Source organism: Poeciliopsis prolifica, unplaced genomic scaffold, assembly GCF_027474105.1.
Source record: "Poeciliopsis prolifica strain line A6 unplaced genomic scaffold, Auburn_PproV2 SCAFFOLD004, whole genome shotgun sequence".
NCBI classification, from domain to species: Eukaryota; Metazoa; Chordata; class Actinopteri; order Cyprinodontiformes; family Poeciliidae; genus Poeciliopsis; species Poeciliopsis prolifica.
The window spans coordinates 19,608,693-19,624,797 of NW_026562379.1; the positions used below are offsets into that span (position 1 = coordinate 19,608,693).

The window sequence follows — 16,105 nt, forward strand, 5'->3', positions numbered from 1 at the left end:
TCTCTCATCCTGAGCTGGACCAGACGCCTGGGAGCTGCAGGATTCTGCACAGCATCTATATTACAGGTGTGCTGATCAATCGGCCACTGATCATTATCGGCCAATCGCTAAAGCCGATCACCTGTCCCTCCTTCTCAGTCTGCAGGACCAAGAGAGGAGAAGCAGCTTTCTGCATCTATTCACCAAACATCTGGAACAAACTTCCAGAAAACTGTAAAACAGCAGAAACCCTGACTTCCTTTAAATCGCAACTAAAAACCAGCTGATTAGTTTGATTAGAAATGTAATATGTAACAATGTGTTGTTGATTCTATGATGCATGAATTTGTGTTTATGATGTAAAACACTTTGAAATGCTTTGCTGCTGAAATGAGCTACACAAATAAAATTTGACTGACTGATTGATTGATTGATTGATTGATTGATTGATTGATTGATTGATTGATTGATTGATTGATTGATTGATTGACTTTGGTCAGTTTCAGTCACGCTCACATTCACTAAGGGACGTAAAAGCAAAGAGGAAGTTGAGACACGGGACTTCCTGTTTGGTTCTTTCCTGGTTCTGTTTCTAATTGGGTCGATTCAGAATAAACCATCTCCTCCCTCTGGACCAGCAGGTGGTTCTGGTGCTGATTCTGTATGGACTGGGTCAGACCGGAAAAACGGACCATCTGGATCAGAACCTTTCCAGGATCCTTTTGTGAATGCTACGTCTATTAGTCAGAGGTCAGAGGTCAGTCTGGTGTCTCGTCTTTAGCCATTTTAGAAGAAAACGGACCGGGTCGGACCCACCTTGGTTGCAGTACAGGCCTCCCCAGCCCTCATTGCAGCTGCACTCCCAGGGCTGCTGGCAGGTGCCGTGCTGGCAGCCGGGATGCCGCTTGCAGCTGTCGCAGCGCCGCCCCTCCCAGCCCACGTTACACCGGCAGCGTCCAGGCGCCTCGCACACGCCGCGGTGCCCACCGCAGCCGCCTGCACAGATGGCTGATGGGAGGAGAGAAGAGACAAGATTACCAGGAGAAAACAGCTTCACACACACACACGCATGCACACACACACGCATGCACACAAACACACGCACATGCACACACACACACACGCACACACACACACACAAACACACGCACATGCACACACACACACACACACACACACACACACACACGAACATGCACACACACACACACACACACACGCACATGCACACACACACACACACACATGCACACACACACACACAAACGCACATGCACACACACACACACACACACACACACACACACACGCACATGCACACACACACACACACACACACGCACATGCACACACACACACACACACACACACACACACACATGCACACACACACACACAAACGCACATGCACACACACACACACACACACACACACACGAACATGCACACACACACACACACACACACACACACAACACAGACATAGCAGCTGCTAGCGGTTAGCTGCTAGTTGATAAGACAGCAGCTGCTAGCGGTTAGCTGCTAGTTGATAAGACAGCAGCTGCTAGCGGTCATCATCTGATGTGACTGGCTCCCACTGACAGAGATGCAACCTTTATTTTGAAGGCCTCTGCTCCTCATCAGTTACAGGAAGTTAGCTCTTAGCACTTAGATACGTCAGCTATCGCTAAGGAGAATCTGAGATAAACATGGAGAGAAGTGGGCCTGCAGATTATTGCATCTCTTACAGTGGTGGGGAAAGTACTCAATGTACGCTAGTAAAAGTAAAAGTACCACATTAACAATTTTTACATAAGTAAAAGTATTTGCTGGATGTTTCACCGATAGCACAGCGGTCAAACTCCAGTCCTGCAGGTTTCAGACGAGCCACAGGAACAAAACGCTGGAATGAAACGGCTTCATTTCCTCCTGGTGTGGATCGGATCTCCAGAACCTTAATGGCTCATTATTGTATTCAGCAGAGGCTCAGCTAAAGGTTGCAGGGCAGCCAGTGGCCTCCAGGACTGGAGTTTGACCCCTGACCTATAGGGTCACCACCCATCCCGTATTGATATGGGTTAGATACGATACGGGACGCGATTTGTTCCATGTTTCTATAAATGTCCAATAAACACACTGATCCACGTGTAACAATAATGAGCAAAATAAAACAGGAAATATTAAGGACAGCTGAATTGGCGTGGCAGGAGCTGAAGGACCCCGGAACGCCTAGAGACAGACAGTTGCCTGGAGACGGACGCTGCCATCAACCCGCGTCTTCAGAAACGTGCTGGAAGTAAAACGTCCTGCAGAGACGTGAGAGACGCATTTCCAGGCTGAACTGGTGGCACAGAGAGCTGCTGTGAGATGTGATCGATACCGGATCGATACCGGATCGATACCGGATCGATGCCGGATCGATGCCGGATCGATGCCGGATCGATGCCGGATCGATACCGGATCGATACCGGATCGATGCCGGACTGGATGGATCAGGAGGAACCGCAGACCCGTCAGAATCTACAGAACCAGAAATCAGAGTCTCTTCATCTCCTGAGGCTGAATGATGCAGAACATTACATTATTGATTCTGTTTCAGTGATTTTAGTTGAATATTGAGGTTTGATTATTGGCTCAGGATGATAATTTATTATCAATAAATAAAAGAATATGTCAAGTTAAGGAACAGACGAGGTTAACGGTACATACCTAAACATTTCCTACTTTAAAACAGTTTGTTAGGAGTTTCTGTGAGTTTTATATAGAAATGTTGATACATTTTATGAATAAGAGGTCAGAGGTCAGTTCATGGTTTATTTAACACTTATTTTATTAATGTGCTTTTCCAGTTTGGTTAAGAAAAAAACGTGTTAATCAAAAATGTACCAGACCTGCAGCCCAACACAAGGCCCACAGGGAAACTGCAAAAATGACACGAAATAAATGTCTTTAATATTCAGTGGTCAATTTTTTTAACCTTCACAATTTGACCTGAAAAATGAGCCGTAATAAAACATGATGTGCTGCAGTTTGAGCTGCTGCAGTTTAAGCTGCTGGAGTTTGATGTGCTGCAGTTTAAGCTGCTGCAGTTTGATGTGCTGCAGTTTAAGCTGCTGCAGTTTGATGTGCTGCAGCTTGAGCTGCTGCAGTTTGATGTGCTGCAGCTTGAGCTGCTGCAGTTTGATGTGCTGCAGCTTGAGCTGCTGCAGTTTGATGTGCTGCAGCTTGAGCTGCTGCAGTTTGAGCTGCTGCAGTTTGAGCTGCTGCAGCTTGAGCTGCTGCAGTTTGATGTGCTGCAGCTTGAGCTGCTGCAGTTTGAGCTGCTGCAGTTTGATGTGCTGCAGTTTGAGCTGCTGCAGTTTGATGTGCTGCAGCTTGAGCTGCTGCAGTTTGATGTGCTGCAGCTTGAGCTGCTGCAGTTTGAGCTGCTGCAGTTTGAGCTGCTGCAGCTCTGGAGGCTCTTTGGTTCACAATATGAAATGATGAAATATTGTCTGTAAGCGTCTCTGTAGAAACACCGACTATAGGAACCAAATCTGACTCCTTATGTGTATAAATATTGTAGTATTTAAAATAGCAGAATGTTACATAACTTTCATATTTGGACACATTTTGAATATTAAATAATCAGCTGTTCTGATCAATTATTGAGTCGAGTTTTATGTGTTGCTCTGATTGTTGCATCATTTTGATGGTCGATCATCTAATCACTGATATTAAATGTTAAATCTAAAGTGTTTGATTTTAATACATGAGTAATGAACAATGCTGCAGATAAAACATGTTTTCATTGTGACACGGTTTAGATCTGTGATTTTAGACCGAACAAGAGCTGAGCTACTTGGAAACATCCTGCCTCCTGTCAGAGCATCAAGTTCTGCTACTAGTGGCATTTATTTTGAAAAATCCAACAGGAAGAGGGTGGAACGAAGGAGGTGGGAAGACGTCCCAGGGAGGAAGAGGAGTCCAACCCAACCTGAGACCGGACCGGCGCCCCGCGCTACATGACACAATAAAGGATGAAATATGAACAAAACTGCTTCTTAAGATACCTGAAAAAATCACATTCCCAGAAAAACATGCAGATATTAAATACTTAGAGCAGAAATATATTTAACCAATATCATTATCAATTCAAACTCTGTGTTCTGCTTTGCTTCCATCTCTGAGCATCAATCCACTGAGTGCTGGTGCCGCCCCCGGCAGCATAACGCCCTGGGCGGTTGCCCTGCTGCCCATGTCAGAAACCATCAATTCAGGCAATGAACTAACAGAAAACACTCAACGATGAGCAAGAAGGAACCAAAACAAGGCGACCGACGTTGTTGCTGACGGCATCGTGGCGCTCAGATCGAAACATCGAAATGAAACTTTCCCATCAGGATGGAAACCAGCAAAGCTTAAACATGTTGTTTCTTTTTCAAGACAAATGTTTATGATTCTGAAAAATGATATTGACGAGCATAGAGATGAAAATTAAGGTTGGCAAATTTGATTACATTATTTTTGCAACAATGGAAACTGTGAGATGTTTGCATGGAGGGATGGAGGGTTACAGGGATGGAGGGATGGAGGGTTAGAGGGATGGAGGGTTACAGGGATGGAGGGTTAGAGGGATGGAGGATTAGAGGGATGGAGGGTTAGAGGGATGGAGGATTAGAGGGATGGAGGGTTAGAGGGATGGAGGGTTAGAGGGATGGAGGATTAGAGGGATGGAGGGTTAGAGGGATGGAGGGCTACAGGGATAGAGGGATGGAGGGTTAGAGGGATGGAGGGATGGAGGGTAAGAGGGATGGAGGGTTAGAGGGATGGAGGGATAGAGGGACGGAGGGATGGAGGGATGGAGGGTTAGAGGGATGGAGGATTAGATGGGTGGGTGGGTGGAGGGTTAGAGGGATGGAGGGATGGAGGGATAGAGGGATGGAAAGAGAATCAGTTAAAAGGTCAGATAAAAGGATTCAGAATCTTCTGATTCCTCCAGATTATCGGTTCCAGTCGGAACAGATTTCAGGGTTTTGGACGTGACAGCAGGAAAACGGATGTTTTTTGGGTTTTTTTCCCAAACAGAAAATTGTTTGTTGACTCAGTGAGACGGTGAACAGCTGATCAGATTCTGTGTGAAAAAGGCTGTGAATTTGTAACTTTTAAAATCTAAATGCATTGATATTTATGAATTGATCTGTTGATATTTATGAATTGATTGTTGATATTTATGAATTGATCTGTTGATATTTATGAATTGATTGTTGATATTTATGAATTGATCTGTTGATATTTATGAATTGATTGTTGATATTTATGAATTGATTGGTATTTATGAATTGATTGTTGATATTTATGAATTGATTGTTGATATTTATGAATTGATCTGTTGATATTTATGAATTGATTGTTATTTATGAATTGATTGTTGATATTTATGAATTGATTGTTGATATTTATGAATTGATTGTTGATATTTATGAATTGATCTGTTGATATTTATGAATTGATTGTTGATATTATGAATTGATCTGTTGATATTTATGAATTGATTGTTGATATTTATGAATTGATTGTTGATATTTATGAATTGATCTGTTGATATTTATGAATTGATTGTTATTTATGAATTGATTGTTGATATTTATGAATTGATTGTTGATATTTATGAATTGATTGTTGATATTTATGAATTGATCTGTTGATATTATGAATTGATTGTTATTTATGAATTGATTGTTGATATTTATGAATTGATTGTTGATATTTATGAATTGATTGTTGATATTTATGAATTGATCTGTTGATATTTATGAATTGATTGTTGATATTTATGAATTGATCTGTTGATATTTATGAATTGATCTGTTGATATTTATGAATTGATTGTTGATATTTATGAATTGATCTGTTGATATTTGAATTGATTGTTATTTATGAATTGATTGTTGATATTTATGAATTGATTGTTGATATTTATGAATTGATTGTTGATATTTATGAATTGATCTGTTGATATTTATGAATTGATCTGTTGATATTTATGAATTGATTGTTGATATTTATGAATTGATTGTTGATATTTATGAATTGATCTGTTGATATTTATGAATTGATCTGTTGATATTTATGAATTGATTGTTGATATTTATGAATTGATCTGTTGATATTTATGAATTGATTGTTGATATTTATGAATTGATTGGTATTTATGAATTGATTGTTGATATTTATGAATTGATTGTTGATATTTATGAATTGATCTGTTGATATTTATGAATTGATTGTTATTTATGAATTGATTGTTGATATTTATGAATTGATTGTTGATATTTATGAATTGATTGTTGATATTTATGAATTGATCTGTTGATATTTATGAATTGATTGTTGATATTTATGAATTGATCTGTTGATATTTATGAATTGATTGTTGATATTTATGAATTGATTGTTGATATTTATGAATTGATCTGTTGATATTTATGATTGATTGTTGATATTTATGAATTGATTGTTGATATTTATGAATTGTTTGTTGATATTTATGAATTGATCTGTTGATATTTATGAATTGATTGTTGATATTTATGAATTGATTGTTGATATTTATGAATTGATCTGTTGATATTTATGAATTGATCTGTTGATATTTATGAATTGATTGTTGATATTTATGAATTGATTGTTGATATTTATGAATTGATCTGTTGATATTTATAAATTGATCTGTTGATATTTATGAATTGATTGTTGATATTTATGAATTGATCTGTTGATATTTATGAATTGATTGTTGATATTTATGAATTGATTGTTGATATTTATGAATTGATTGTTGATATTTATGAATTGATCTTTTGATATTTATGAATTGATCTGTTGATATTTATGAATTGATTGTTGATATTTATGAATTGATCTGTAGATATTTATTTGATTGTTGATATTTATGAATTGATCTGTTGATATTTATGAATTGATTGTTGATATTTATGAATTGATCTGTTGATATTTATGAATTGATTGTTGATATTTATGAATTGATTGTTGATATTTATGAATTGATCTGTTGATATTTATGAATTGATTGTTGATATTTATGAATTGATCTGTTGATATTTATGAATTGATTGTTGATATTTATGAATTGATTGTTGATATTTATGAATTGATCTGTTGATATTTATGAATTGATTGTTGATATTTATGAATTGATTGTTGATATTTATGAATTGATCTGTTGATATTTATGAATTGATTGTTGATATTTATGAATTGATTGTTGATATTTATGAATTGATTGTTGATATTTATGAATTGATTGTTATTTATGAATTGATTGTGATATTTATGAATTGATTGTTGATATTTATGAATTGATTGTTGATATTTATGAATTGATCTGTTGATATTTATGAATTGATTGTTGATATTTATGAATTGTTCTGTTGATATTTATGAATTGATTGTTGATATTTATGAATTGATTGTTGATATTTATGAATTGATTGTTGATATTTATGAATTGATCTGTTGATATTTATGAATTGATTGTTGATATTTATGAATTGATTGTTGATATTTATGAATTGATCTGTTGATATTTATGAATTGATTGTTGATATTTATGAATTGATTGTTGATATTTATGAATTGATCTGTTGATATTTATGAATTGATTGTTGATATTTATGAATTGATTGTTGATATTTATGAATTGATTGTTGATATTTATGAATTGATTGTTATTTATGAATTGATTGTTGATATTTATGAATTGATTGTTGATATTTATGAATTGATTGTTGATATTTATGAATTGATCTGTTGATATTTATGAATTGATTGTTGATATTTATGAATTGATCTGTTGATATTTATGAATTGATTGTTGATATTTATGAATTGATTCTGAAAAATGATATTGACGAGCATAGAGATGAAAATTAAGGTTGGCAAATTGATTACATTATTTTGCAACAATGGAAACTGTGAGGTGTTTGCATGGAGGGATGGAGGGTTACAGGGATGGAGGGTTAGAGGGATGGAGGATTAGAGGGATGGAGGGTTAGAGGGATGGAGGGTTACAGGGATAGAGGGATGGAGGGTTAGAGGGATGGAGGGATGGAGGGTAAGAGGGATGGAGGGTTAGAGGGATGGAGGGATAGAGGGACGGAGGGATGGAGGGATAGAGGGATGGAGGGATGGAGGGTTAGATGGGTGGGTGGGTGGAGGGTTAGAGGGATAGAGGGATGGAGGATTAGAGGGATGGAAAGAGAATCAGTTAAAAGGTCAGATAAAAGGATTCAGAATCTTCTGATTCCTCCAGATTATCGGTTCCAGTCGGAACAGATTTCAGGGTTTTGGACGTGACAGCAGGAAAACGGATGTTTTTTGGGTTTTTTTCCCAAACAGAAAATTGTTTGTTGACTCAGTGAGACGGTGAACAGCTGATCAGATTCTGTGTGAAAAAGGCTGTGAATTTGTAACTTTTAAAATCTAAATGCATTGATATTTATGAATTGATCTGTTGATATTTATGAATTGATCTGTTGATATTTATGAATTGATTGTTGATATTTATGAATTGATCTGTTGATATTTATGAATTGATTGTTGATATTTATGAATTGATCTGTTGATATTTATGAATTGATTGTTGATATTTATGAATTGATTGGTATTTATGAATTGATTGTTGATATTTATGAATTGATTGTTGATATTTATGAATTGATCTGTTGATATTTATGAATTGATTGTTGATTTATGAATTGATTGTTGATATTTATGAATTGATTGTTATTTATGAATTGATTGTTGATATTTATGAATTGATTGTTGATATTTATGAATTGATTGTTGATATTTATGAATTGATCTGTTGATATTTATGAATTGATTGTTGATATTTATGAATTGATCTGTTGATATTTATGAATTGATTGTTGATATTTATGAATTGATTGTTGATATTTATGAATTGATCTGTTGATATTTATGAATTGATTGTTGATATTTATGAATTGATTGTTGATATTTATGAATTGATCTGTTGATATTTATGAATTGATTGTTGATATTTATGAATTGATTGTTGATATTTATGAATTGTTTGTTGATATTTATGAATTGATCTGTTGATATTTATGAATTGATTGATATTTATGAATTGATTGTTGATATTTATGAATTGATCTGTTGATTTTTATGAATTGATCTGTTGATATTTATGAATTGATTGTTGATATTTATGAATTGATTGTTGATATTTATGAATTGATCTGTTGATATTTATTAATTGATCTGTTGATATTTATGAATTGATTGTTGATATTTATGAATTGATCTGTTGATATTTATGAATTGATTGTTGATATTTATGAATTGATTGTTGATATTTATGAATTGATTGTTGATATTTATGAATTGATTGTTGATATTTATGAATTGATCTGTTGATATTTATGAATTGATTGTTGATATTTATGAATTGATCTGTTGATATTTATGAATTGATTGTTATTTATGAATTGATTGTTGATATTTATGAATTGATTGTTGATATTTATGAATTGATTGTTGATATTTATGAATTGATCTGTTGATATTTATGAATTGATTGTTGATATTTATGAATTGATCTGTTGATATTATGAATTGATTGTTGATATTTATGAATTGATTGTTGATATTTATGAATTGATTGTTGATATTTATGAATTGATCTGTTGCTATTTATGAATTGATTGTTGATATTTATGAATTGATTGTTGATATTTATGAATTGATCTGTTGATATTTATGAATTGATTGTTGATATTTATGAATTGATTGTTGATATTTATGAATTGATCTGTTGATATTTATGAATTGATTGTTGATATTTATGAATTGATTGTTGATATTTATGAATTGATTGTTGATATTTATGAATTGATTGTTGATATTTATGAATTGATCTGTTGATATTTATGAATTGATTGTTGATATTTATGAATTGATCTGTTGATATTTATGAATTGATTGTTGATATTTATGAATTGATCTGTTGATATTTATTAATTGATTGTTGATATTTATGAATTGATTGTTGATATTTATGAATTGATCTGTTGATATTTATGAATTGATTGTTGATATTTATGAATTGTTTGTTGATATTTATGAATTGATCTGTTGATATTTATGAATTGATCTGTTGATATTTATGAATTGATTGTTGATATTTTATGAATTGATCTGTTGATATTTATGAATTGATCTGTTGATATTTATGAATTGATTGTTGATATTTATGAATTGACTGTTGATATTATGAATTGATCTGTTGATATTTATGAATTGATTGTTGATATTTATGAATTGATTGTTGATATTTATGAATTGATTGTTGATATTTATGAATTGATCTGTTGATATTTATGAATTGATTGTTGATATTTATGAATTGATTGTTGATATTTATGAATTGATTGTTGATATTTATGAATTGATTGTTGATATTTATGAATTGATCTGTTGATATTTATGAATTGATTGTTGATATTTATGAATTGATCTGTTGATATTTATAAATTGATCTGTTGATATTTATGAATTGATTGTTGATATTTATGAATTGATCTGTTGATATTTATGAATTGATTGTTGATATTTATGAATTGATTGTTGATATTTATGAATTGATTGTTGATATTTATGAATTGTTTGTTGATATTTATGAATTGATCTGTTGATATTTATGAATTGATTGTTGATATTTATGAATTGATTGTTGATATTTATGAATTGATCTGTTGATATTTATGAATTGATTTTTGATATTTATGAATTGATTGTTGATATTTATGAATTGATGTTGATATTTATGAATTGATTGTTGATATTTATGAATTGATTGTTGATATTTATGAATTGATCTGTTGATATTTATGAATTGATTGTTGATATTTATGAATTGATCTGTTGATATTTATGAATTGATTGTTGATATTTATGAATTGATTGTTGATATTTATGAATTGATTGTTGATATTTATGAATTGATCTGTTGATATTTATGAATTGATTGTTGATATTTATGAATTGATTGTTGATATTTATGAATTGATTGTTGATATTTATGAATTGATCTGTTGATATTTATTAATTGATTGTTGATATTTATGAATTGATCTGTTGATATTTATGAATTGATTGTTGATATTTATGAATTGATTGTTGATATTTATGAATTGATTGTTGATATTTATGAATTGATCTGTTGATATTTATGAATTGATTGTTGATATTTATGAATTGATTGTTGATATTTATGAATTGATTGTTGATATTTATGAATTGATCTGTTGATATTTATGAATTGATTGTTGATATTTATGAATTGATTGTTGATATTTATGAATTGATTGTTGATATTTATGAATTGATCTGTTGATATTTATGAATTGATCTGTTGATATTTATGAATTGATCTGTTGATATTTATGAATTGATCTGTTGATATTTATGAATTGATTGTTGATATTTATGAATTGATCTGTTGATATTTATGAATTGATTGTTGATATTTATGAATTGATCTGTTGATATTTATGAATTGATCTGTTGATATTTATGAATTGATCTGTTATTTATGAATTGATCTGTTGATATTTATGAATTGATTGTTGATATTTATGAATTGATCTGTTGATATTTATGAATTGATTGTTGATATTTATGAATTGATCTGTTGATATTTATGAATTGATCTGTTGATATTTATGAATTGATCTGTTGATATTTATGAATTGATTGTTGATATTTATGAATTGTTGATATTTATGAATTGATCTGTTGATATTTATGAATTGATTGTTGATATTTATGAATTGATTGTTGATATTTATGAATTGATGTTGATATTTATGAATTGATCTGTTGATATTTATGAATTGATTGTTGATATTTATGAATTGATCTGTTGATATTTATGAATTGATTGTTGATATTTATGAATTGATCTGTTGATATTTATGAATTGATTGTTGATATTTATGAATTGATCTGTTGATATTTATGAATTGATTGTTGATATTTATGAATTGATTGTTGATATTTATGAATTGATTGTTGATATTTATGAATTGATTGTTGATATTTATGAATTGATCTGTTGATATTTATGAATTGATCTGTTGATATTTATGAATTGATCTGTTGATATTTATGAATTGATTGTTGATATTTATGAATTGATCTGTTGATTTATGAATTGATTGTTGATATTTATGAATTGATCTGTTGATATTTATGAATTGATTGTTGATATATATGAATTGATCTGTTGATATTTATGAATTGATCTGTTGATATTTATGAATTGATTGTTGATATTTATGAATTGATGTTGATATTTATGAATTGATTGTTGATATTTATGAATTGATCTGTTGATATTTATGAATTGATTGTTGATATTTATGAATTGATCTGTTGATATTTATGAATTGATCTGTTGATATTTATGAATTGATCTGTTGATATTTATGAATTGATTGTTGATATTTATGAATTGATTGTTGATATTTATGAATTGATCTGTTGATATTTATGAATTGATTGTTGATATTTATGAATTGATCTGTTGATATTTATGAATTGATTGTTGATATTTATGAATTGATCTGTTGATATTTATGAATTGATTGTTGATATTTATGAATTGATCTGTTAATATTTATGAATTGATTGTTGATATTTATGAATTGATTGTTGATATTTATGAATTGATTGTTGATATTTATGAATTGATCTGTTGATATTTATGAATTGATCTGTTGATATTTATGAATTGATTGTTGATATTTATGAATTGATCTGTTGATATTTATGAATTGATCTGTTGATATTTATGAATTGATCTGTTGATATTTATGAATTGATTGTTGATATTTATGAATTGATCTGTTGATATTTATGAATTGATTGTTGATATTTATGAATTGATTGTTGATATTTATGAATTGATTGTTGATATTTATGAATTGATCTGTTGATATTTATGAATTGATTGTTGATATTTATGAATTGATCTGTTGATATTTATGAATTGATTGTTGATATTTATGAATTGATTGTTGATATTTATGAATTGATCTGTTGATATTTATGAATTGATTGTTGATATTTATGAATTGATATGTTGATATTTATGAATTGATTGTTGATATTTATGAATTGATCTGTTGATATTTATGAATTGATTGTTGATATTTATGAATTGATTGTTGATATTTATGAATTGATTGTTGATATTTATGAATTGATCTGTTGATATTTATGAATTGATCTGTTGATATTTATGAATTGATTGTTGATATTTATGAATTGATTGTTGATATTTATGAATTGATCTGTTGATATTTATGAATTGATCTGTTGATATTTATGAATTGATTGTTGATATTTATGAATTGATCTGTTGATATTTATGAATTGATCTGTTGATATTTATGAATTGATTGTTGATATTTATGAATTGATTGTTGATATTTATGAATGCATTTAGACTCAGAATGTTGATAATCAGGTTGATTGGAAGAAAGATCAGGATGGAAATCTGGTTCTGAGTCATAAAACTTATCAAGGAATTTTCTTCCAGTTTCTATTGAAATGAAAAATGTATCTGGAAGATTATTAAAGGTTTTTGATAAATATGAAAACAAAGTTGATTTTCCTGAATTTGCTGTGAATTCAAGTGAACGTTGTTTTCTTAGACTTAGCAAACGAACCATCACAGATTGATTTGAGGAGCTGATTTTAATAAATAGATGATTCAGACATTTGGAGCCACATTTACTAAATTCAAGGAGAAAATCGAAACATTTTATTGAAACATGATTTAGCTGATGTGTGGCGTTTTAAAAATCCACTGAACGTTCCAGTTCCTCTGAACGTCCCAGTTCCACTGAACGTCCCGGTTCCTCTGAACGTCCCGGTTCCACTGAACGTCCCGGTTCCACTGAACGGGTTCCACTGAACGGGTTCCTCTGAACGTCCCGGTTCCTCTGAACGTCCCGGTTCCACTGAACGTCCCGGTTCCACTGAACGTCCCGGTTCCTCTGAACGTCCCGGTTCCTCTGAACGTCCCGGTTCCACTGAACGTCCCGGTTCCTCTGAACGTCCCGGTTCCTCTGAACGTCCCGGTTCCACTGAACGTCCCGGTTCCACTGAAACGTCCCGGTTCCTCTGAACGTCCCGGTCCTCTGAACGTCCCGGTTCCTCTGAACGTCCCGGTTCCACTGAACGTCCCGGTTCCACTGAACGTCCCGGTTCTCTGAACGTCCCGGTTCCACTGAACGTCCCGGTTCCTCTGAACGTCCCAGTTCCTCTGAATGTCCCGGTTCCACTGAACGTCCCGGTTCCTCTGAACGTCCCGGTTCCACTGAACCTCCCGGTTCCACTGAACGGGTTCCTCTGAACGTCCCGGTTCCACTGAACGTCCCGGTTCCACTGAACGTCCCGCTTCCACTGAGCGTCCCGGTTCCTCTGAACGTCCCGGTTCCTCTGAACGTCCCGGTTCCACTGAACATCCCGGTTCCTCTGAACGTCCCAGTTCCACTGAACGTCCCGGTTCCTCTGAACGTCCTGGTTCCACTGAGCGTCCCGGTTCCACTGAGCGTCCCGGTTCCACTGAGCGTCCCGGTTCCTCTGAACGTCCTGGTTCCTCTGAACGTCCCGGTTCCACTGAGCGTCCCGGTTCCTCTGAACGTCCCGGTTCCTCTGAACGTCCCGGTTCCAGAAGGAGATCCAGTAAAATCCCATAATGAATTCAGAATAATAAGATGATGCAGGAGCAGCAGTGATAGTTTGTGGATCATTTTAAAGACGAAACAAAAGAAAAGGCGTTTGATAAAAGGAGCAGCTGCTCTATTTGCTGCTCTATGATTCATAACATTTTAACTGAATAAACATAAACACATATAATAAACATATATAATAATGAGCTTTACATGTAGTCATAAACTTTTCCATTTTTCACCTTCGATGTTCAGCAGACTCTCAGTTGCCATGTCAGCGGTTTGGGATCCTCCGTTCTGACGTCACCGCGCGTTCTGATTGGCTCCCTGTCACATTCACCAGGCTGCGATTATCAGGCCGAGACAATGTTGAATATATGCATAATCAATACATCACCAAGTAACACCACACTGCAGGATGTTGCAAGATTGTTAAAGGGAAAAAACTAGCTCTACGTGGACCATGGCAACTTGGATCAGCCCAACCAACAAGGAATTACCTCACGAAAGCAGCACGGAGACTTTGGAAGAGGAGTAACTTGAATAACGAGCGACGTTGAGCAGGAGGGAAATAGTGGACAGCTGCAACTGAAAGACGTGAGTAACAAAAGGCAAACTTTTTGTGACTCGGTGGAACTACGAAGTGGAACGGGACGTGCTGTTGACATTATTCATAAGCCATAGAAGTTTAGCTCGTTATGGAGGAACGAGACAGTGAAAATGACCGAGAAAGCTGCAGAAGAGCTTCAGTCTAAGCCAGTGCTTCTCAATTATTTTCCGTTACGCCCCCCCTAGCAAGAAGAAAACTATTCGCGCCCCCACTCCCCACCGTGACTATCCATCTCTGCATAACATTTTTTCCTTATTAACATTTTTTTCACTGAAAAAACTCTAGCGGCTTATCGGCGTGATTGGGATGTAACGTATTTAAGTGACGCGCTAATTTATTTGGCTTCATGCTGTCCGCTGCGAGCATTTTTAGACACAGCAAACACACCGGTCTTTCCTCTTCTCCAACTGTAGTCACAGTGAAGCCAAGCGCTAAATACGCTTCGTCGTATTTCCTCTTCTTAGCTTTCGGTTGACTTTCTGTTGTCTCATTATCTTTGTCTCTCTCCGCTTTTCTTTTCATCCCTGTGAAAAACTTTTTCATGTTGGGGTTGTTGAATAACGGAGGCCATAGACAGAACGCAGTCGGAGCTTTTTGTTGACTTAACACTGCTAACCAAGGCAAACCTGTTGTCTTGTAAGTCGTAAAATGTTGCACTGTCGCAAACGTGACAGAAGTAACAATGAGAGCGCCACTGCCGCCTACTGTGCGCAATTACACTTTATACTAGTATGGCCAAAAAAAA

At 33.7% G+C, this 16,105-nt stretch overlaps 1 protein-coding gene across 1 annotated transcript in view; it reads right to left on the minus strand.

The window, feature by feature from the left end:
• dlc (deltaC) overlaps positions 1-16,105 on the minus strand; it is a 279,279-nt gene that overhangs the window by 233,750 nt on the left and 29,424 nt on the right. The window contains exon 5 of the mRNA XM_055028460.1: positions 796-987. Within this exon, the coding sequence (XP_054884435.1) occupies positions 796-987 (192 nt within the window). The remainder of the gene's footprint in view (positions 1-795; positions 988-16,105) is intronic.